This window comes from Nerophis ophidion, linkage group LG03 (genome assembly GCF_033978795.1).
Source record: "Nerophis ophidion isolate RoL-2023_Sa linkage group LG03, RoL_Noph_v1.0, whole genome shotgun sequence".
In the NCBI taxonomy this organism is placed as follows: Eukaryota; Metazoa; Chordata; class Actinopteri; order Syngnathiformes; family Syngnathidae; genus Nerophis; species Nerophis ophidion.
In genome coordinates, this window is record NC_084613.1 from 4,690,370 (window position 1) to 4,706,629 (window position 16,260).

Below are 16,260 nucleotides of genomic sequence, written 5' to 3' on the forward strand. Positions count from 1 at the left end.
TCATGTCATAATGCTTCCACCATTTTCAGATGACGTTTTCTTTGTTTTGTATTTTACTTCCAGTCAAGTACATGTATTATTATAAGCTCTCCCTACTCCTTTTTTGGACATATTGTCATGTGAAATTGTGAATATTAGGGGTGTAACGGTACACACAAATTTTGGTTCGGTACCTATCTCAGTTTAGAGGTCACGGTTCGGTTCATTTTCGGTACAGTAAGAAAAAAAACAAAATATACATTTTTGGGTTATTTACCAAATTTGTAAACAATGGCTTTATACTTTTAACATTGGGAACACTTTAATAAATTCTGCCCACGTTAATTCACATTAAACTGCCTCAAGTTGTTGCTTTGATTAAATAAAATGACAAAACCTTTCTTCTACATATAAAAAGTGCAACATTAAACTGTTTCAAGTCAACTCATGCTTAATTTATTACAGCATTTGGGAAGTCTGTAGTTTTATTTTATTACACACACACACAGCAAAATGAGCTAACATAAACTGGGAAGTGTTTTTTATAATTTGGGGAGTGTACGATGTCAGCTGCTCACCTGCTAAACACATATCTGCTCATCTCGACGCCGGAGCACTGACTCCATGCTTTCTGAACACGCACTACTGATTGGCTTTGTATGTAACCAATCAGATGGTTATGTGGGCGGGACAATGCTGGGGGCTCACTGCTCAGACAGAGGCAGAAAGCAGAGCAGCTTGTTAAGACTTTAGCTTACAAACTCGTTCGATGCACCCTCGTACCGAACCGAAACCCCCGTACCAAAACGGTTCAATACAAATACACGTACCGTTACACCCCTAGTGAATATGTGATGTATACACTGTAGCTACAGTATATGCATGTTCAAAATAAACTAATACTAATACCAAACAGCTGCAGTATTCAGAGGATTTATTTCAAATTTAGAAATGTTTTTGATTGAAGCTTTTCTTGGCAGATCGTGAGCGAAGACATGGATGAAATGGGGGGGGAGTGAAGAAGTGAAAATAATACAAATCCCGTTTCCATATGAGTTGGGAAATTGTGTTAATGTAAATATAAATGGAATACAATGATTTGCAAATCCTTTTCAACCCATATTCAGTTGAATATTTTACAAAGACAACATATTTGATGTTCAAACTGATAAACAATTTTTTTTGTGGCAAATAATCATTAACTTTAGAATTTGATGCCAGCAACACGTGACAAAGAAGTTGGGAAAAGTGGCTATAAATACTGATAAAGTTGAGGAATGCTCATCAAACACTTATTTGGAACATCACACAGGTGTGCAGGCTAATTGGGAACAGGTGGGTGTAGGGCTGGGCGATATTGGCTTTTCTTAATATCGCAATATTTTTATGCCATATCGCGATATACGATATACATCTCGATATTTTTCCTTGGCCTTGAATGAACACTTGATGCATATAATCACAGCAGTATGATGATTCTATGTGTCTACATTCATTCTTCTTCATACTGCATTAATATATGCTACTTCTAAACTTTCATGCAGAGAGGGAAATCACAATTAAGTCAATTGACCGATAGTGTATTTATTAAATACTCTTCATTCTCTCGCGGGTGACTTTTTAAATGAAAGAACAAATTAGTATTGCTGCTACCTTTTATAGCAACACTTCTGCTGCATACTTTGTATTTTGCTGTTGTGTGCTGAATATCTTCCAGCTTGAAGCCAAACCACCGCCAGATGATAGACCCCCTGCTGTTTTTTTGGGGCATTATTTGTTCTTCCTCCATTTGTGATCAGTTTCACACCCTCTCTCTCTTGTAATGTCACTCAACTCGCTCTGTTTGCGCCTCCTGCCTCAGCTAACGTTAGCCATGCTGCTACCTCTCTGCTCGGCGAGAGCGTATGACGCTAAACGCGCGAGAATATGTGACGTATGTAAGAAGGCGGGCTTGTTTTACGTCTCTGTGAGAAGGAGGGATGAGAAGGAGTGAGAAACGCATGTAGTGTAATGCCCGCAGCTAAAAGCAACTGCGTGAGAACGTATCCTCGAATATTACGATATAGTCATTTTCTATATCGCACAGAGACAAACCCGGATATATCGTTTGTATCGATATATGGCCCAGCCCTAGGTGGGTGCCATGATGAAAATGCTCAGTCTTTCACAAGAAAGGATGGGGCGAGGTACACCCCTTTGTCCACAACTGCGTGAGCAAATAGTCAAACAGTTTAAGAACGTTTCTCAAAGTGCAATTGCAAGACATTTACGAATTTCAACATCTACGCTCCATAATATCATCAAAAAGTTTAGAGAATCTGGAGAAATCACTCCACGTAAGCGGCATGGCCGGAAACCAACATTGAATCAAAAACCGACATCAATCTCTAAAGGATATCACCACATGGGCTCAGGAACACTTCAGAAAACCACTGTCACTAAATACAGTTCGTCGCTACATCTGTAAGTGCAAGTTAAAGCTCTACTATGCAAAGTTAAAGCCATTTATCAACAACATCCACAAACGCCGCCGGCTTCTCTGGGCCCGAGATCATCTAAGATGGACTGATGCAAAGTGGAAAAGTGTTCTGTGGTCTGACAAGTCCACATTTCAAATTGTTTTTGGAAATATTCGACATCGTGTCATCCGGACCAAAGGGGAAGCGAACAATCCAGACTGTTATCGACGCAAAGTTGAAAAGCCAGCATGTGTGATGGTATGGGGGTGCATTAGTGCCCAAGGCATGGGTAACTTACACATCTGTGAAGGCACCATTAATGCTGAAAGGTACATACAGGTTTTGGAACAACATATGCTGCCATCTAAGCGCCGTCTTTTTCATGGACGCCCCTGCTTATTTCAGCAAGACAATGCCAAGCCACATTCAGCACGTGTTACAACAGCGTGGCTTCGTGAAAAAAGAGTGCGGGTACTTTCCTGGCCCGCCTGCAGTCCAGACCTGTCTCCCATGGAAAATGTGTGGCGCATTATGAAGCGTAAAATACGACAGCGGAGACCCCGGACTGTTGAACGACTAAAGCTCTACATAAAACAAAAATGAGGAAGAATTCCACTTTCAAAGCTTCAACAATTAGTTTCCCCAGTTCCCAAACGTTTTTTGAGTGTTGTTAAAAGAAAAGGTGATGTAACACAGTGGTGAACATGCCCTTTCCCAACTACTTTGGCACGTGTTGCAGCCATGAATTTCTAAGTTAATTATTATTTGCAAAAAAAATATAAAGTTTATGAGTTTGAACATCAAATATGTTGTCTTTGTAGCATATTCAACTGAATATGGGTTGAAAAGGATTTGCAAATCATTGTATTCTGTTTATATTTACATCTAACACAATTCCCAACTCATATGGAAACGAGGTTTGTAGACCTTATTTAATTTGTGTTTAAAAAACTTGGTTTAATGTTCATCTTGATCTTGTGATATATGAAGGGTATGAAAGGAAATTAATTTTTTTAACCCTTTGTATCACAATGGTATGTGTCATAAGTCATGTATGAGAAGCAGCACTCAGGAGCAAATATTAAAAAGTCAAAGATTGTTCAGTTTTGTGCAGCTGACATTTTAAACTGGAGGACTTTGACCGGACTGGAAAGTCAACTCATTTGAAGGAAGAAATGAAACCATTCATATGCACCGTAACACAATATAAACACAACAGAAGAAATACCCAGAATCCCTTGCAGCACTACTCTTCCAGGACACTACAATATACACCCCTCTGCTATCACCAACCATGACTTGGGCACATCATATTAGATCAGTGTGTTGCAAACTGAGCAGTAAAAAAGCCTGAATGGTTGACTTAATCATTGTTTTATTTTCAAATGTATTTGCTGTGGAAAAAGTTAATTTACCTCAGAAGGCTGCAAATAGAAAATAGGCATTCAATTTTTATTTACATTTTATTTGATATGCCATTGATTTGATTTAATTATTGTTTGAAAGTGGATTTTGCATGTCACTATAAAGTTATATAAGCCTTGCTTGTTCAATATTCAATGCAAAACTTGTTTGGGTCCTTATTAAAAGGTGAATTTGTTCAACTTTGGCCTGCGGCTTTGTTCAGTTTTACATTTTGTCCCACTCTGTATTTGAGTTTGACAGCATGAGTGTCGCCCAAAATTCCAAGTAATCTTAATATTTCACTAAAACCACAGTGTCCATGAAATAATAATACATTTTACTACAGTGGAACCCCAATTTATCAATCAATCAATGTTTGTTTATATAGCCCTCAATCACAAGTGTCTCAAAGGGCTGCACAAGCCACGACGACATCCGCGGTACAGAGCCCACATAAGGGCAAGGAAAAACTCACAACCCAGTGGGACGTTGATGTGAATGATGAGAAACCTTGGAGAGGACCGCTGACGTGAGTGACCCCCCCACCGCCCCTCTCTCTCGGGGAGACCGAAAGCAATTGACGTGGAGTGGGTCTAACATAATATTGTGAAAGTCCAGTCCATAGTGGATCTAACATATTAATGTGAGAGTCCAGTCCATAGTGGATCTAACATAATGTGAGAGTCCAGTCCATAGTGGATCTAACATAATAGTGAGAGTCCAGTCCATAGTGGATCTAACATAATAGTGAGAGTCCAGTCCATAGTGGATCTAACATAATAATGTGAGAGTCCAGTCCATAGTGGATCTAACATAATAATGTGAGAGTCCAGTCCATAGTGGATCTAACATGATAGTGAGAATCCAGTCCATAGTGGATCTAACATGATAGTGTGAGAGTCCAGTCCATAGTGGATTTAACATAATAGTGAAAGTCCAGTCCATAGTGGATCTAACATAATAGTGAGAGTCCAGTCCATAGTGGATCTAACATAATAGTGAGAGTCCAGTCCATAGTGGATCCAACATAATAGTGAGTCTAGTCCATTGTGGATCTAACATAATAGTGAGAGTCCAGTCCATAGTGGATCTAACATAATAGAGTCCACTCCATAGTGGATCTAACATAATAGTGTGAGAGTCCAGTCTATAGTGGATCTAACATAATAGTGTGAGAGTCCAGTCCATAGTGGATCTAACATAATAGTGAGAATCCAGTCCATAGTGGATCCAACATGATAGTGTGAGTCCACTCCATATTGGATCAAACATAATAGTGAGAGTCCAGTCCATAGTGGATCTAACATAATAGTGAGAGTCCAGTCCATAGTGGATCTAACATAATAGTGAGAGTCCAGTCCATAGTGGATCTAACATAATAGTGAGAGTCCTGTCCATAGTGGATCCAACATAATAGTGAGATAGTCCAGTCCATAGTGGATCTAACATAATAGTGAGATTCCAGTCCATGGTGGATCCAACATAATAGTGAGTCTAGTCCATTGTGGATCTAACATAATAGTGAGAGTCCAGTCCATAGTGGATCAAACATAATAGTGAGAGTCCACTCCATAGTGGATCTAACATAATAGTGTGAGAGTCCAGTCTATAGTGGATCTAACATAATAGTGTGAGAGTCCAGTCCATAGTGGATCTAACATAATAGTGAGAATCCAGTCCATAGTGGATCTAACATGATAGTGTGAGAGTCCAGTCCATAGTGGATCTAACATAATAGTGTGAGAGTCCAGTCCATAGTGGATCTAACATAATAGTGAGAATCCAGTCCATAGTGGATCTAACATGATAGTGTGAGTCCACTCCATATTGGATCAAACATAATAGTGAGAGTCCAGTCCATAGTGGATCTAACATAATAGTGAGAGTCCAGTCCATAGTGGATCTAACATAATAGTGAGAGTCCTGTCCATAGTGGATCCAACATAATAGTGAGATAGTCCAGTCCATAGTGGATCTAACATAATAGTGAGATTCCAGTCCATAGTGGATCCAACATAATAGTGAGTCTAGTCCATTGTGGATCTAACATAATAGTGAGAGTCCAGTCCATAGTGGATCTAACATAATAGTGAGAGTCCACTCCATAGTGGATCTAACATAATAGTGTGAGAGTCCAGTCTATAGTGGATCTAACATAATAGTGTGAGAGTCCATTCCATAGTGGATCTAACATAATAGTGAGAATCCAGTCCATAGTGGATCTAACATGATAGTGTGAGTCCACTCCATATTGGATCAAACATAATAGTGAGAGTCCAGTCCATAGTGGATCTAACATAATAGTGAGAGTCCAGTCCATAGTGGATCTAACATAATAGTGAGAGTCCAGTCCATAGTGGATCCAACATAATAGTAAGAGTCCAGTCCATAGTGGATCTAACATAATAGTGAGATAGTCCAGTCCATAGTGGATCTAACATAATAGTGAGAGTCCAGTCCATAGTGGATCTAACATAATAGTGAGAGTCCAGTCAACGTCTTCATCATGCAGGAAATGGGGACGGTATCCAGACAAGGTGGGCGGGGCCTCTGAATCAAGTCAACCCAATATCTAACTTAACGACATGTAGAGCTTTTCACGATTTTTTTTTTTACAATTATTGTTCAATGTGCAAAAGCAACTGTTCAAACAATGGCGCCACCATGTGGCGGAATTGATGTATTTCAGCTGTGGGAGGCGCTCTGGGACGGATAAAAGTGTCGGCGAGTCAGCCATAACACCAGCGTTATCATATAATTAAATGTGTGTCGGTAACCAGGTGGATTAAAAACTTTTTCCGAACAAAAAAAAAACAAAAAAAACGTTATAAATATGTGTAGCGATGTCCCCCTCCCAGATATGTCGTACTGTCGCTTTAAGAACAGCGCCATCGCGCAGTGCTGGAGGGCGAGTTTTGGCGTTCTCGCGAGATTTGACAACAAGCGCGCGAATAAAACAGGACGAGGGTAAGTAAGAAAATGGCGTTTGATGAAGAAGACGTTATTTTAGTCTTTAAAGTCCTGCGTTCTTAATCTGTTGGAGTGTGTACACTTATGTCGTTTAATGGAGTAAACATCGTTCATGATAGTTTGTGTTTGGATACGTTAGTCTTCTCGTGCTAGCTTAACGCTAGTTAGCTTAGCTTGCTAGCTGCTAACAAAGAGACTCGTGGGTTTTTCTACCGCTTGTCCCTTTTTGGAGTTATTATAAAGATCGAATGTGAGTGTAAAGTGTCGTGATTGTGTGAACATGTGCGAAGGAATGATGGCAGAGTACGAGGAGGAACTTTCTTCAACCAAACAACATCAACTACTGGACGCTGTTCTCAAGAAACATCAACTTGTCTTACTCAGTACAGGTTTGTTTACTTCTTACTCTCACCTGTTTGCTCACTTTATGTTTATTTATTAACACAATTCTTGAATATTTATGTGTTTAGAAGGATGAATTGTTTATTGTCTTATGAGGATGATGCACTGCCTTGTTTTTATATTGTTCATGCAAACAGGATAATTTCAGAAAAGGAGACAAATCATTGTTTATTTAAAACAGAAGTCGGCAACCCATCCATCCATTTCTACCGCTTATTCACTTTGGGGGGTCGCGAGGGGCGTTGGAGCCTATCCCAGCTAAAATCGGGCGGAAGGCAGGGTACACCCTGGACAAGTGGGCACCTCATCACAGGGCCAACACAGATAGACAACACTCACATTCACACACTGGGGACCATTTTAGTGTTGCCAATCAATTTATCCCCAGCTGCATGTTTTTGGAAGTGGGAGGAAGCCGGAGGGAACCCACGCAGTCACGAGGAGAACATGCAAACTGGGTCGGCAACCCAAAATATTGAAAGAGTTTTAATTGATTGACACTTTTATTAGTAGATTGCACAGTACAGTACATATTCCCTACAATTGACCACTAAATGGTAACACCCCAATAAGTTTTTCAACTTTTTAAAGTTGGGTTCCACGTTAATCAATTCCATCCATCCATCCATTTTCTACCGCTTGTTCCCTTTTGGGGTCGCGCTCATGGTACAAATATATACTATGAGCATAAAACAGTCATCACACAAATTAATCATCAGAGTATATTGTATTATTTACAATCTGGGGCATGGGCGTCAAACTCTGGCCCGCGGGCCAAATTTGGCCCTTTAGGCAATATCAAATTACCATTAGAGCTGGCCCGCCGGTACTATACAGCGGCGATGCCGCTGTAACACTGCATTCACCGCTAATACTCATACTTGCCAACCCTCCCGATTTTCCCGGGAGAAGCCCGAAGTTCAGTGCCCCTCCCACAAATCTCCCGGGACAACCATTCTCCCGAATTTCTCACGATTTCCACCCAGACAGCAATATTGGGGGGCGTCACGTCCGCTTTCCCTCCATACAAACAGCGTGCCGACCCGGTCACATAATGTAAGCGGCTCGTATGCACACATAAGTGAATGCAACGCATACTTGGTCAACAGCCATACAGGTCAAACTGAGGGTGGCCGTAAAAACAACTTTAACACTGTTCCAAACAAGAATGACAAACACATTTCGGGAGAACATCCACACCGTAACACAACAGCACAAATACCCAGAAACCCTTGCAGCACTAACTCTCCGGGACGCTACAATATACACCCCCGTTACCCCCAAACCCCGCCCCCCCAACCCTTATTTATTTTATTTTTAAATGTATTAGCCTGTGGAAAAAGTTAACGTTGATATTTACCTCAGAAGGCTGCAAATAGAAAAGAGGTATTCCATTTTTTTGTTTTAATTGTATTTAATATACCATTGATGTTTTTTCATTTGTTTTTTGAAAGTTGCTTTTGCACTATTATGTTATATAAGTGTTGCTTGTTTCATATTCAGTGTTAAAGCAAATCAGTGTAGCAAACTGAGCAATATTTAACGTTTTATTCATGCACTCTCTTGCTACTTCAGGGCTTGAATGTTTGATTCATTCATCATTATTTTATTTTCAAATGTGTTATTAGCCTGTGGAAAAAGTTTATTTTGATATTTATCTCAGAAGGCAATAGAAATGAGGCATTCAATGTTTATTTAAATTCTATTTGATATGCTATTGATGTTTTTTAATTATTATTTGAAACTTCATTTTACACGTCACTATAAATGATAAATGGGTTGTACTTGTATAGTGCTTTTCTACCTTCGAGGTACTCAAAGCGCTTTGACACTACTTCCACATTTAAGTATGCAAATGGATTTGCATCTATGAACCCTCAACTTACAGCAGCTTAATAGAAATTAGATGAATATTGTCCGCAAGATTTTGTTTTGTTCAAGCACAAACAATTACCGCATTAAAGCACATTAGACATTAAGTTAATTTAAAGTACCAATGATTGTCACACACACACTAAGTGTGGTGAAATTTGTCCTCTGCATTTGACCCATGCCCTTGTTGACCTACCTGGGAAGTGAGGGGAGCAGTGAGCAGCAGCGGTGCCGCGCCCGGGAATCATTTTTGGTGATTTAACCCCCAATTCCAACCCTTGATGCTGAGTGCCAAGCAAGGAGGTAATGGCTCCCATTTTTATATTCTTTGGTATGACTCGGACGGGGTTTGAACTCCTGACCGACCCATCTCAGGGCGGATACTCTAACCGCTAGCCCACTGAGTAGTTACCTTTTTATATTTCATCATCAACCAAAGTAGAGACACACACTTCTTGCTTCTATCCGTTGTCTCTGAGAAATGATAAACTACTGATTCATGACAAAAAAAGTTTAAAATTTTCCATCTCTTTAACTCAAAGTTCTGTTGTTGTGATGTCAACATGTAATTTGTTAGCAGAATTGACATGGAAAACCATAAAATGAAAAATGGCAAAAGTCGTACAAATTTATAAGACTGGAGACAAAGACCAATTTAAAAATTAAAGACCTCTTTCTCTCCTTCCACAATTTTTGTTTAAAGGGGAACATTATCACAATTTCAAAAGGGTTAAAAACAATTAAAAAATCAGTTCTCAGTGACTTGTTTTATTTTTCGAAGTTTTTTTCAAAATTTTACACCTCCTGGAATATCCCTAAAAAAGCTTTAAAGTTCTTGATTTTCGCTATTTGCGATGCGACTGTCCATTTCCCTGTGACGTCATACAGTGCTGCCAATACAAACAACATGGCGGTCACCACAGCAAGATATAGCGACATTAGCTCGGATTCAAACTCGGATTTCAGCAGCTTAAAAAATTCAACAGATTACGCATGTATTGAAACAGATGGTCAGAGTATGGAGGCAGATAGCGAAAACGAAATTGAAGAAGAAACTAAAGCTATTGAGCGAATAGCTATTGACGCTATTCGGCCATAGCATGGGTGTACCTAATGAAGTGGCCCATAGCATGGCTGCCTTATTAGCATCGCCGGTAAAATGTGCGGACCAAACGATCAGGACTTTCGCATCTTGTGACACTGGAGCAACTTAAATACGTCAATTGGTAAGTGTTTGTTTCGCATTAAATGTGGGTGTCTCGTTTCAAATGTACATACAGCTAGCGTAAATAGCATGTTAGCATCGATTAGCGTAGCATGTTAGTATCGATTAGCTGGCAGTCATGCCGCGACCAAATATGTCTGATTAGCACATAAGTCAACATCAACAAAACTCACCTTTGTGATTTCGTTGACTTAATCGTTGCATCTGCAGGTTATCCATACATCTCTGTGCCATGTCTGTCTTAGCATCGCCGGTCAAATGTGAAGACACTTTGGTACATTCAATGGGGGTCTGGCGGCAGATTTCTTGCCAGTGGTGCAACTTGAATCCCTCCCTGTTAGTGTTGTTACACCCTCCGACAACACACCGACGAGGCATGATGTCTCCAAGGTTCCAAAAAATAGTCGAAAAAACGGAAAATAACAGAGCTGAAACCCGGTGTTTGTAATGTGAAAATGAAAATGGCGGCTGTGTTACCTCGGTGACGTCACGTTCTGACATCGTCGCTACAAGACCGATAAACAGAAAGGCGTTTAATTCGCCAAAATTCACCCATTTAGAGTTCGGAAATCGGTTAAAAAAATACATGGTCTTTTTTCTGCACCATCAAGGTATATATTGCCGCTTACATAGGTCTGCTGATAATGTTCCCCTTTAAAGTATTGAAAAACTGTTTAACAAGAGATTGGACAAATTCATGAATAAAAATGTAACACTCACATAAAATCAAATTATTGAATCAAAATATCAGAAGAGATCACCAATGCAATATATAGCAAACAGTGTGTTGCTGTACTGTTAATGGATTCAACAAAAGCATTTGACACAATCAATCATAATATCTTAATAAATCAATTATAACTTATGTCGGGATGTAACGGTAATTGGTGTATTTTTAATTACAATAATGGAGACGGATGCATTTGTCTCACACTAAAAAGTATACAGCGAATAAGAAGAAAAATCAGCTGCTGGGACAGAGTTAATAATGTGAGGAAACATGCAGAAGACTACGTGTCGGGTACTTTGTCACAACCTGTTTATAAAGTCTTTACTTTGTTTCCTAGGATCTTTTATTGAACTGCAAACTTTATTAGTGTTCAAATAACAAAAATAATAGCTAAAATGTTTTGTCATCTCATGGAATTGAACGCAGGCTGAGAAGATGTAAGACAGTCCTGCGTCTGTGAAGGAGCTCATGGTAGAAGACACCCCACCGGGTTTATGCAAAGGAGTCCTGCAATCGGGGGAGGGCGTCCTCGGGCTAGGTGCTGATGGTCCTCTTTGTGGGCTTTGTTTGTTGAATGAGGGGGGGAGGGGTTATGCAAGGTTGGGGAGTAGGGAGCGTTGGCCTGACTTGCCCAGGTGGGGGCGCAATACGGCTTGCTAGATGTTTGAATAGACTGGAGTACACGCTGGGTATTTTATGTGTTAATAAAATGTTGGTCATGCAGTCCTGAGAGTTGCTGGATTAAAGTCTCCTGCAACAATATGGACGTCGTTTCCGGTGATAAAAATGGATGGGGCGGCATAGCTCGGTTGGTAGAGTGGCCGTGCCAGCAACTTGAGGGTTACCAATCGACGGATTTAAGTTGCTCCAGTGTCACAAGATGCGAAAGTCCTGACCGTTTGGTCCGCACATTTTACCGGCGATGCTAATAAGGCAGCCATGCTATGGGCCACTTCATTAGGTACACCCACGCTATGGCCGAATAGCGTTAATAGCTTCAATTTCATTTTCGCTATCTGCCTCCATACTCCGACCATCTGTTTCAATACATGCGTTATCTGTTGAATCGCTTAAGCCGCTGAAATCCGAGTCTGAATCCGAGCTAATGTCGCTATATCTTGCTGTGGTAACCGCCATGTTTGTTTGTATTGGCAGCACTGTATGACGTCACCGGGAAATGGATAGTGGTTTCGAAGATAGCGAAAATAAGGCACTTTAAAGATTTATTTAGGGATATTCCGGGACCGGTAACATTTTGAAAAAAAACTTCAAAAAATACAACAAGCCACTGTGAACTGATTTTTATTGTTTTTAACCCTTTTGAAATTGTGATAATGTTCCCCTTTAAGTATTTTATGCAGACCAATAATTATAAATCCACAAATAATGTGCCGTTGTTGAGTGTCTGTACTGTCTAAAGCTTGGCATACCAGCAGGTGGCAGCAGGTAGCTAATTGCTTTGTAGATGTCGGGAACACGGTTTGTCGTGATCACAATACGCGGGAGGTGTTGTTGATCAATGGGTTTTGCTTTGCATAGCAGAGTTTTAACTTGCACTTACAGATGTAGCGACCAACTGTAGTTACTGACAGTGGTTTTATGAAGTGTTCCTGAGCCCATGTGGTGATATCCTTTACACACTGATGTCGGTTTTTGACGCAGTACCGCCTGAGGGGTCAAAGGTCCGTAATATCATCGCTTACGTGCAGTGATTTCTCCAGATTCTCTGAACCTTTTGATGATTTTACGGACCGTAGATGGTAAAATCCCTAAATTCCTTGCAATAGCTCGTTGAGAAATGTTGTTCTAAAACTGTTCGACAATTTGCTTACAAAGTGGTGACCCTCACCCCATCTTTGTTTGTGAATTACTTAGCATTTCATGGAAGCTGCTTTTATACCCAATCATGGCACCCACCTGTTCCCAATTAGCCTGCACACCTGTGGGATGTTCCATATAAGTGTTTGATGAGTATTTCTCAACTTTATCAGTATTTATTCCCACCTTTCCCAACTTCTTTGTCACGTGTTGCTGGCATCAAATTCTAAAGTTAATGATTATTTGCAAAACAAAATGTTTATCAGTTTGGCGGTTTAGCTCGGTTGGTAGAGTGGCCGTGCCAGCAACTTGAGGGTTGCAGGTTCGATTCCCGCTTGTGCCATCCTAGTTACTGCCGTTGTGTCCTTGGGCAAGACACTTTACCCACCTGCTCCCAGTGCCACCCACGCTGGTTTAAATGTAACTTAGATATTGGGTGTCACTATGTAAAGCGCTTTGAGTCACTTGAGAAAAGCGCTATATAAATATAATTCACTTCACATAAAGAAATGTTATACATATATTTTAATTAGTTTTGCATAACAGTTAAGCTGTTTGTCATTACATTAAATGATAATTGGGTTGTACTTGTATAGCGCTTTTCTACCTTCAAGGTACTCAAAGCGCTTTGACATTACTTCCACATTTACCCATTCACACACTGATGGAGGGAGCTGCCATGCAAGGCGCTAACCAGCACCCATCAGGAGCAAGGGAGAAGTGTCTTGCTCAAGGACACAACGGACGTGACGAGGTTGGTACTAGGTGGGGATTGAACCAGGGACCCTCTCATTTTTCTCCCACTGCACCACGCCGTCGTCCCCAATTGGGGGACTTTTATATCGACGTTTCCACTTCTCCCGTCCAAAGGCAAAACCTGGTAACTCACTTCTAGCTGATTCTGAGAAAACAAAGGAAAACCAATCTTATCTTGATGCTGTCTTACAAAGATCTAAGAAGTCATCAAACGTATCGATGTTTTCTTGAGCTTTCATTTTCTTGCCGATTGAGCCATGGATTGAATCTGCTCTCATGAACGTGTGCCCTTTCTGCAGATATTTGATCACAATCTCGGGTGGGCCCCATTCTGCAAGAGCCGTGTACAGCGTCCATTTTTTATTTTGACCTCCACAGTTATCTGCCCAAAAGAGTATGCGAGGGGAAGAATCAAGAACAATACATTTAATGAAGGTGCTTGCAACGTCCTGGGCCAATCTTCCAAATATCCCCTCGTGCCATAATATCACATAATCAGGTTGACCGTCGGCCCCCATTCGTGCAAATGTCTCATTAAAGACAATAAGGCGACTGACAAAGAAGCTCCGATTGGTCCCTTTGAGATACTAGGTTTTTCTGTTGTATCTACGCGGTTATGTGGTAGTTGCTAGGTCCTGCCATGCGCGTAACAGCTTACTTACGGAATAAATGACAATATCGCATACACTAATGTGAAGGATATCACCTAGGAACTCCAAAATTATTATCAGCTCAGTTTTGACCAAAATTGAGTTACTGGGTTTTGCCTTTGGAAGGGAGACTTTTGCTGGGTTGAAACATGGTAATGTTATTAAATATAGGACCAGCTCTAATGTTAATTTGATATTGCCTCTAGGGCCAAACGAAATTACACGGCGGGCCAGAGTTTGACACCCATGATGTACAATATGATATGTAACATGTATGAGTTAAAATGTTTGTTTTGTTTTGTGTCCTGTAGACATCCATCAGCTGATTGGACACCAAGAAGGATGTCTCCTTCCTCTGCAGGGGGGCGACTTCACTGTGGAGCGCGGCTATCCACAGCCACCCTTTGTAAAAGAAGAGGAGGATCCACAGCCCCTTGATATTAAAGAGGAAAAGGAGGATACGCAGCATTCCCAAGGTATGGAAGAAGAGGAGCATCTGCAGTCCTCCAACATTCAAAAAGAGGAGAGAGAGTGTCTTCTCGGGCAGGAGGAGGCTGATCCTACCAAGTTTCCATTGACCGTTGTCTCTGTGAAGACCGAAGACCATGAAGAGAAACCACCTGAGTGCTCCCAGCTTCGTCACAGTCCAAGTAAGCAGAACATCCAGATGTCATCGAATCCAATGTTTGTAACTCATGTTCATCCAGGGTCCACCATTCTCTCTCAAGGTGGAGATATACTTGCTTTTTTACACAAGCATTATAAAAATGCTTCATTAATCAACAACAATGAAATTGCTGGGTTGCAACAATGTGACCTAGAGGCCGTGTCAAATGAAGGTTAACATTCATCTGCGGTCCTCTCCAAGGTTTCTCATAGTCATTCACATTGACATCCCACTGGGTTGTGAGTTTTTCCTTGCCCCCATGTGAGCTCTGAACCGAGGATGTCGTTGTGGCTTGTGCAGCCCTTTGAGACACTTGTGATTTAGGGCTATATAAATAAACATTGATTGATTGATTGAACTTGCTTTAACATTATGCTGGGACTTTAAGGTTTCCTTTTTGGCTTTTGGTTTCTTGTGAGTGGTTCAGTTCTTTCTCTTTTGGAATGGACCTCCTTTTTGTTTCTCCCACGATTTGCACAGGATTTGGTCAATTGCATTTCCATTTTTTTGTCTTAAGGTGTGCAATCAGCTCTCTTGTTTTTGTATGTCAGGTTTAACTGCAGTTTATTTTGTTTTTGTTTATCATAACATTTTCTGGTGCAACTTTTCTAAAGCATGTGTTTGTCCTTTTGTGCTCTGCAGATGTCTGTGAAGAACGTCTTGTCCTTGAGCAGCAGGAGTGGACCTCCAGGATGAAGCAGGAGGAGCCACAGCCCCCACACATCAAAGAGGAAGAGGTGGAGCCTCAAGACCCACACATCAAAGAGGAAGAGGTGGAGACTCAAGACCCACACATCAAAGAGGAAGATGTGGAGCCTCAAGACCCACACATCAAAGAGGAAGAGGTGGAGCCTCAAGACCCACACTTTAAAGCAGAAGAGGAGGAACACAGCATCAGTCGAGAGGAAAAGCACATTGAAGAACTGGAGAAAGTTGGTGTCCCCAAGAAGCCATTGACTGGTGTCACTGTGAAGTGTAAAGACAAGTTCAAAGGTGATATCAAGACACGTCACACACACTTTCAATGCTCTCACTGTGGCAAAACTTTTAATCGCCAACGTAGTATGAAAAGACACATGAGAACGCACACTGGAGGAAAACACATTTCCTGTTCAATCTGTTGTAAAAGCTTCACACAAAATTGTAATCTAAAAAGACACATGAAAATACACAGCGGGGAAAAAGATTTTCCCTGTTCAATCTGTCGTAAAGTTTTTACACAGGGAGAATTGAAAACACACATGAGAACACACACCGGAGAAATCCCCTTCGTCTGTTCAATCTGTGGTAAAAGTTTTAAACAAAATTCTCATCTAAAAAGACACATA

The 16,260-nt window shown here is 40.8% G+C and overlaps 1 protein-coding gene across 1 annotated transcript in view; it reads left to right on the top strand.

Moving 5' to 3' along the window:
• LOC133549012 (involucrin-like) overlaps positions 1 to 16,260 on the top strand; it is a 124,578-nt gene that overhangs the window by 8,031 nt on the left and 100,287 nt on the right. The window contains exon 4 of the mRNA XM_061894063.1: positions 14,577 to 14,741. Within this exon, the coding sequence (XP_061750047.1) occupies positions 14,577 to 14,741 (165 nt within the window). The remainder of the gene's footprint in view (positions 1 to 14,576; positions 14,742 to 16,260) is intronic.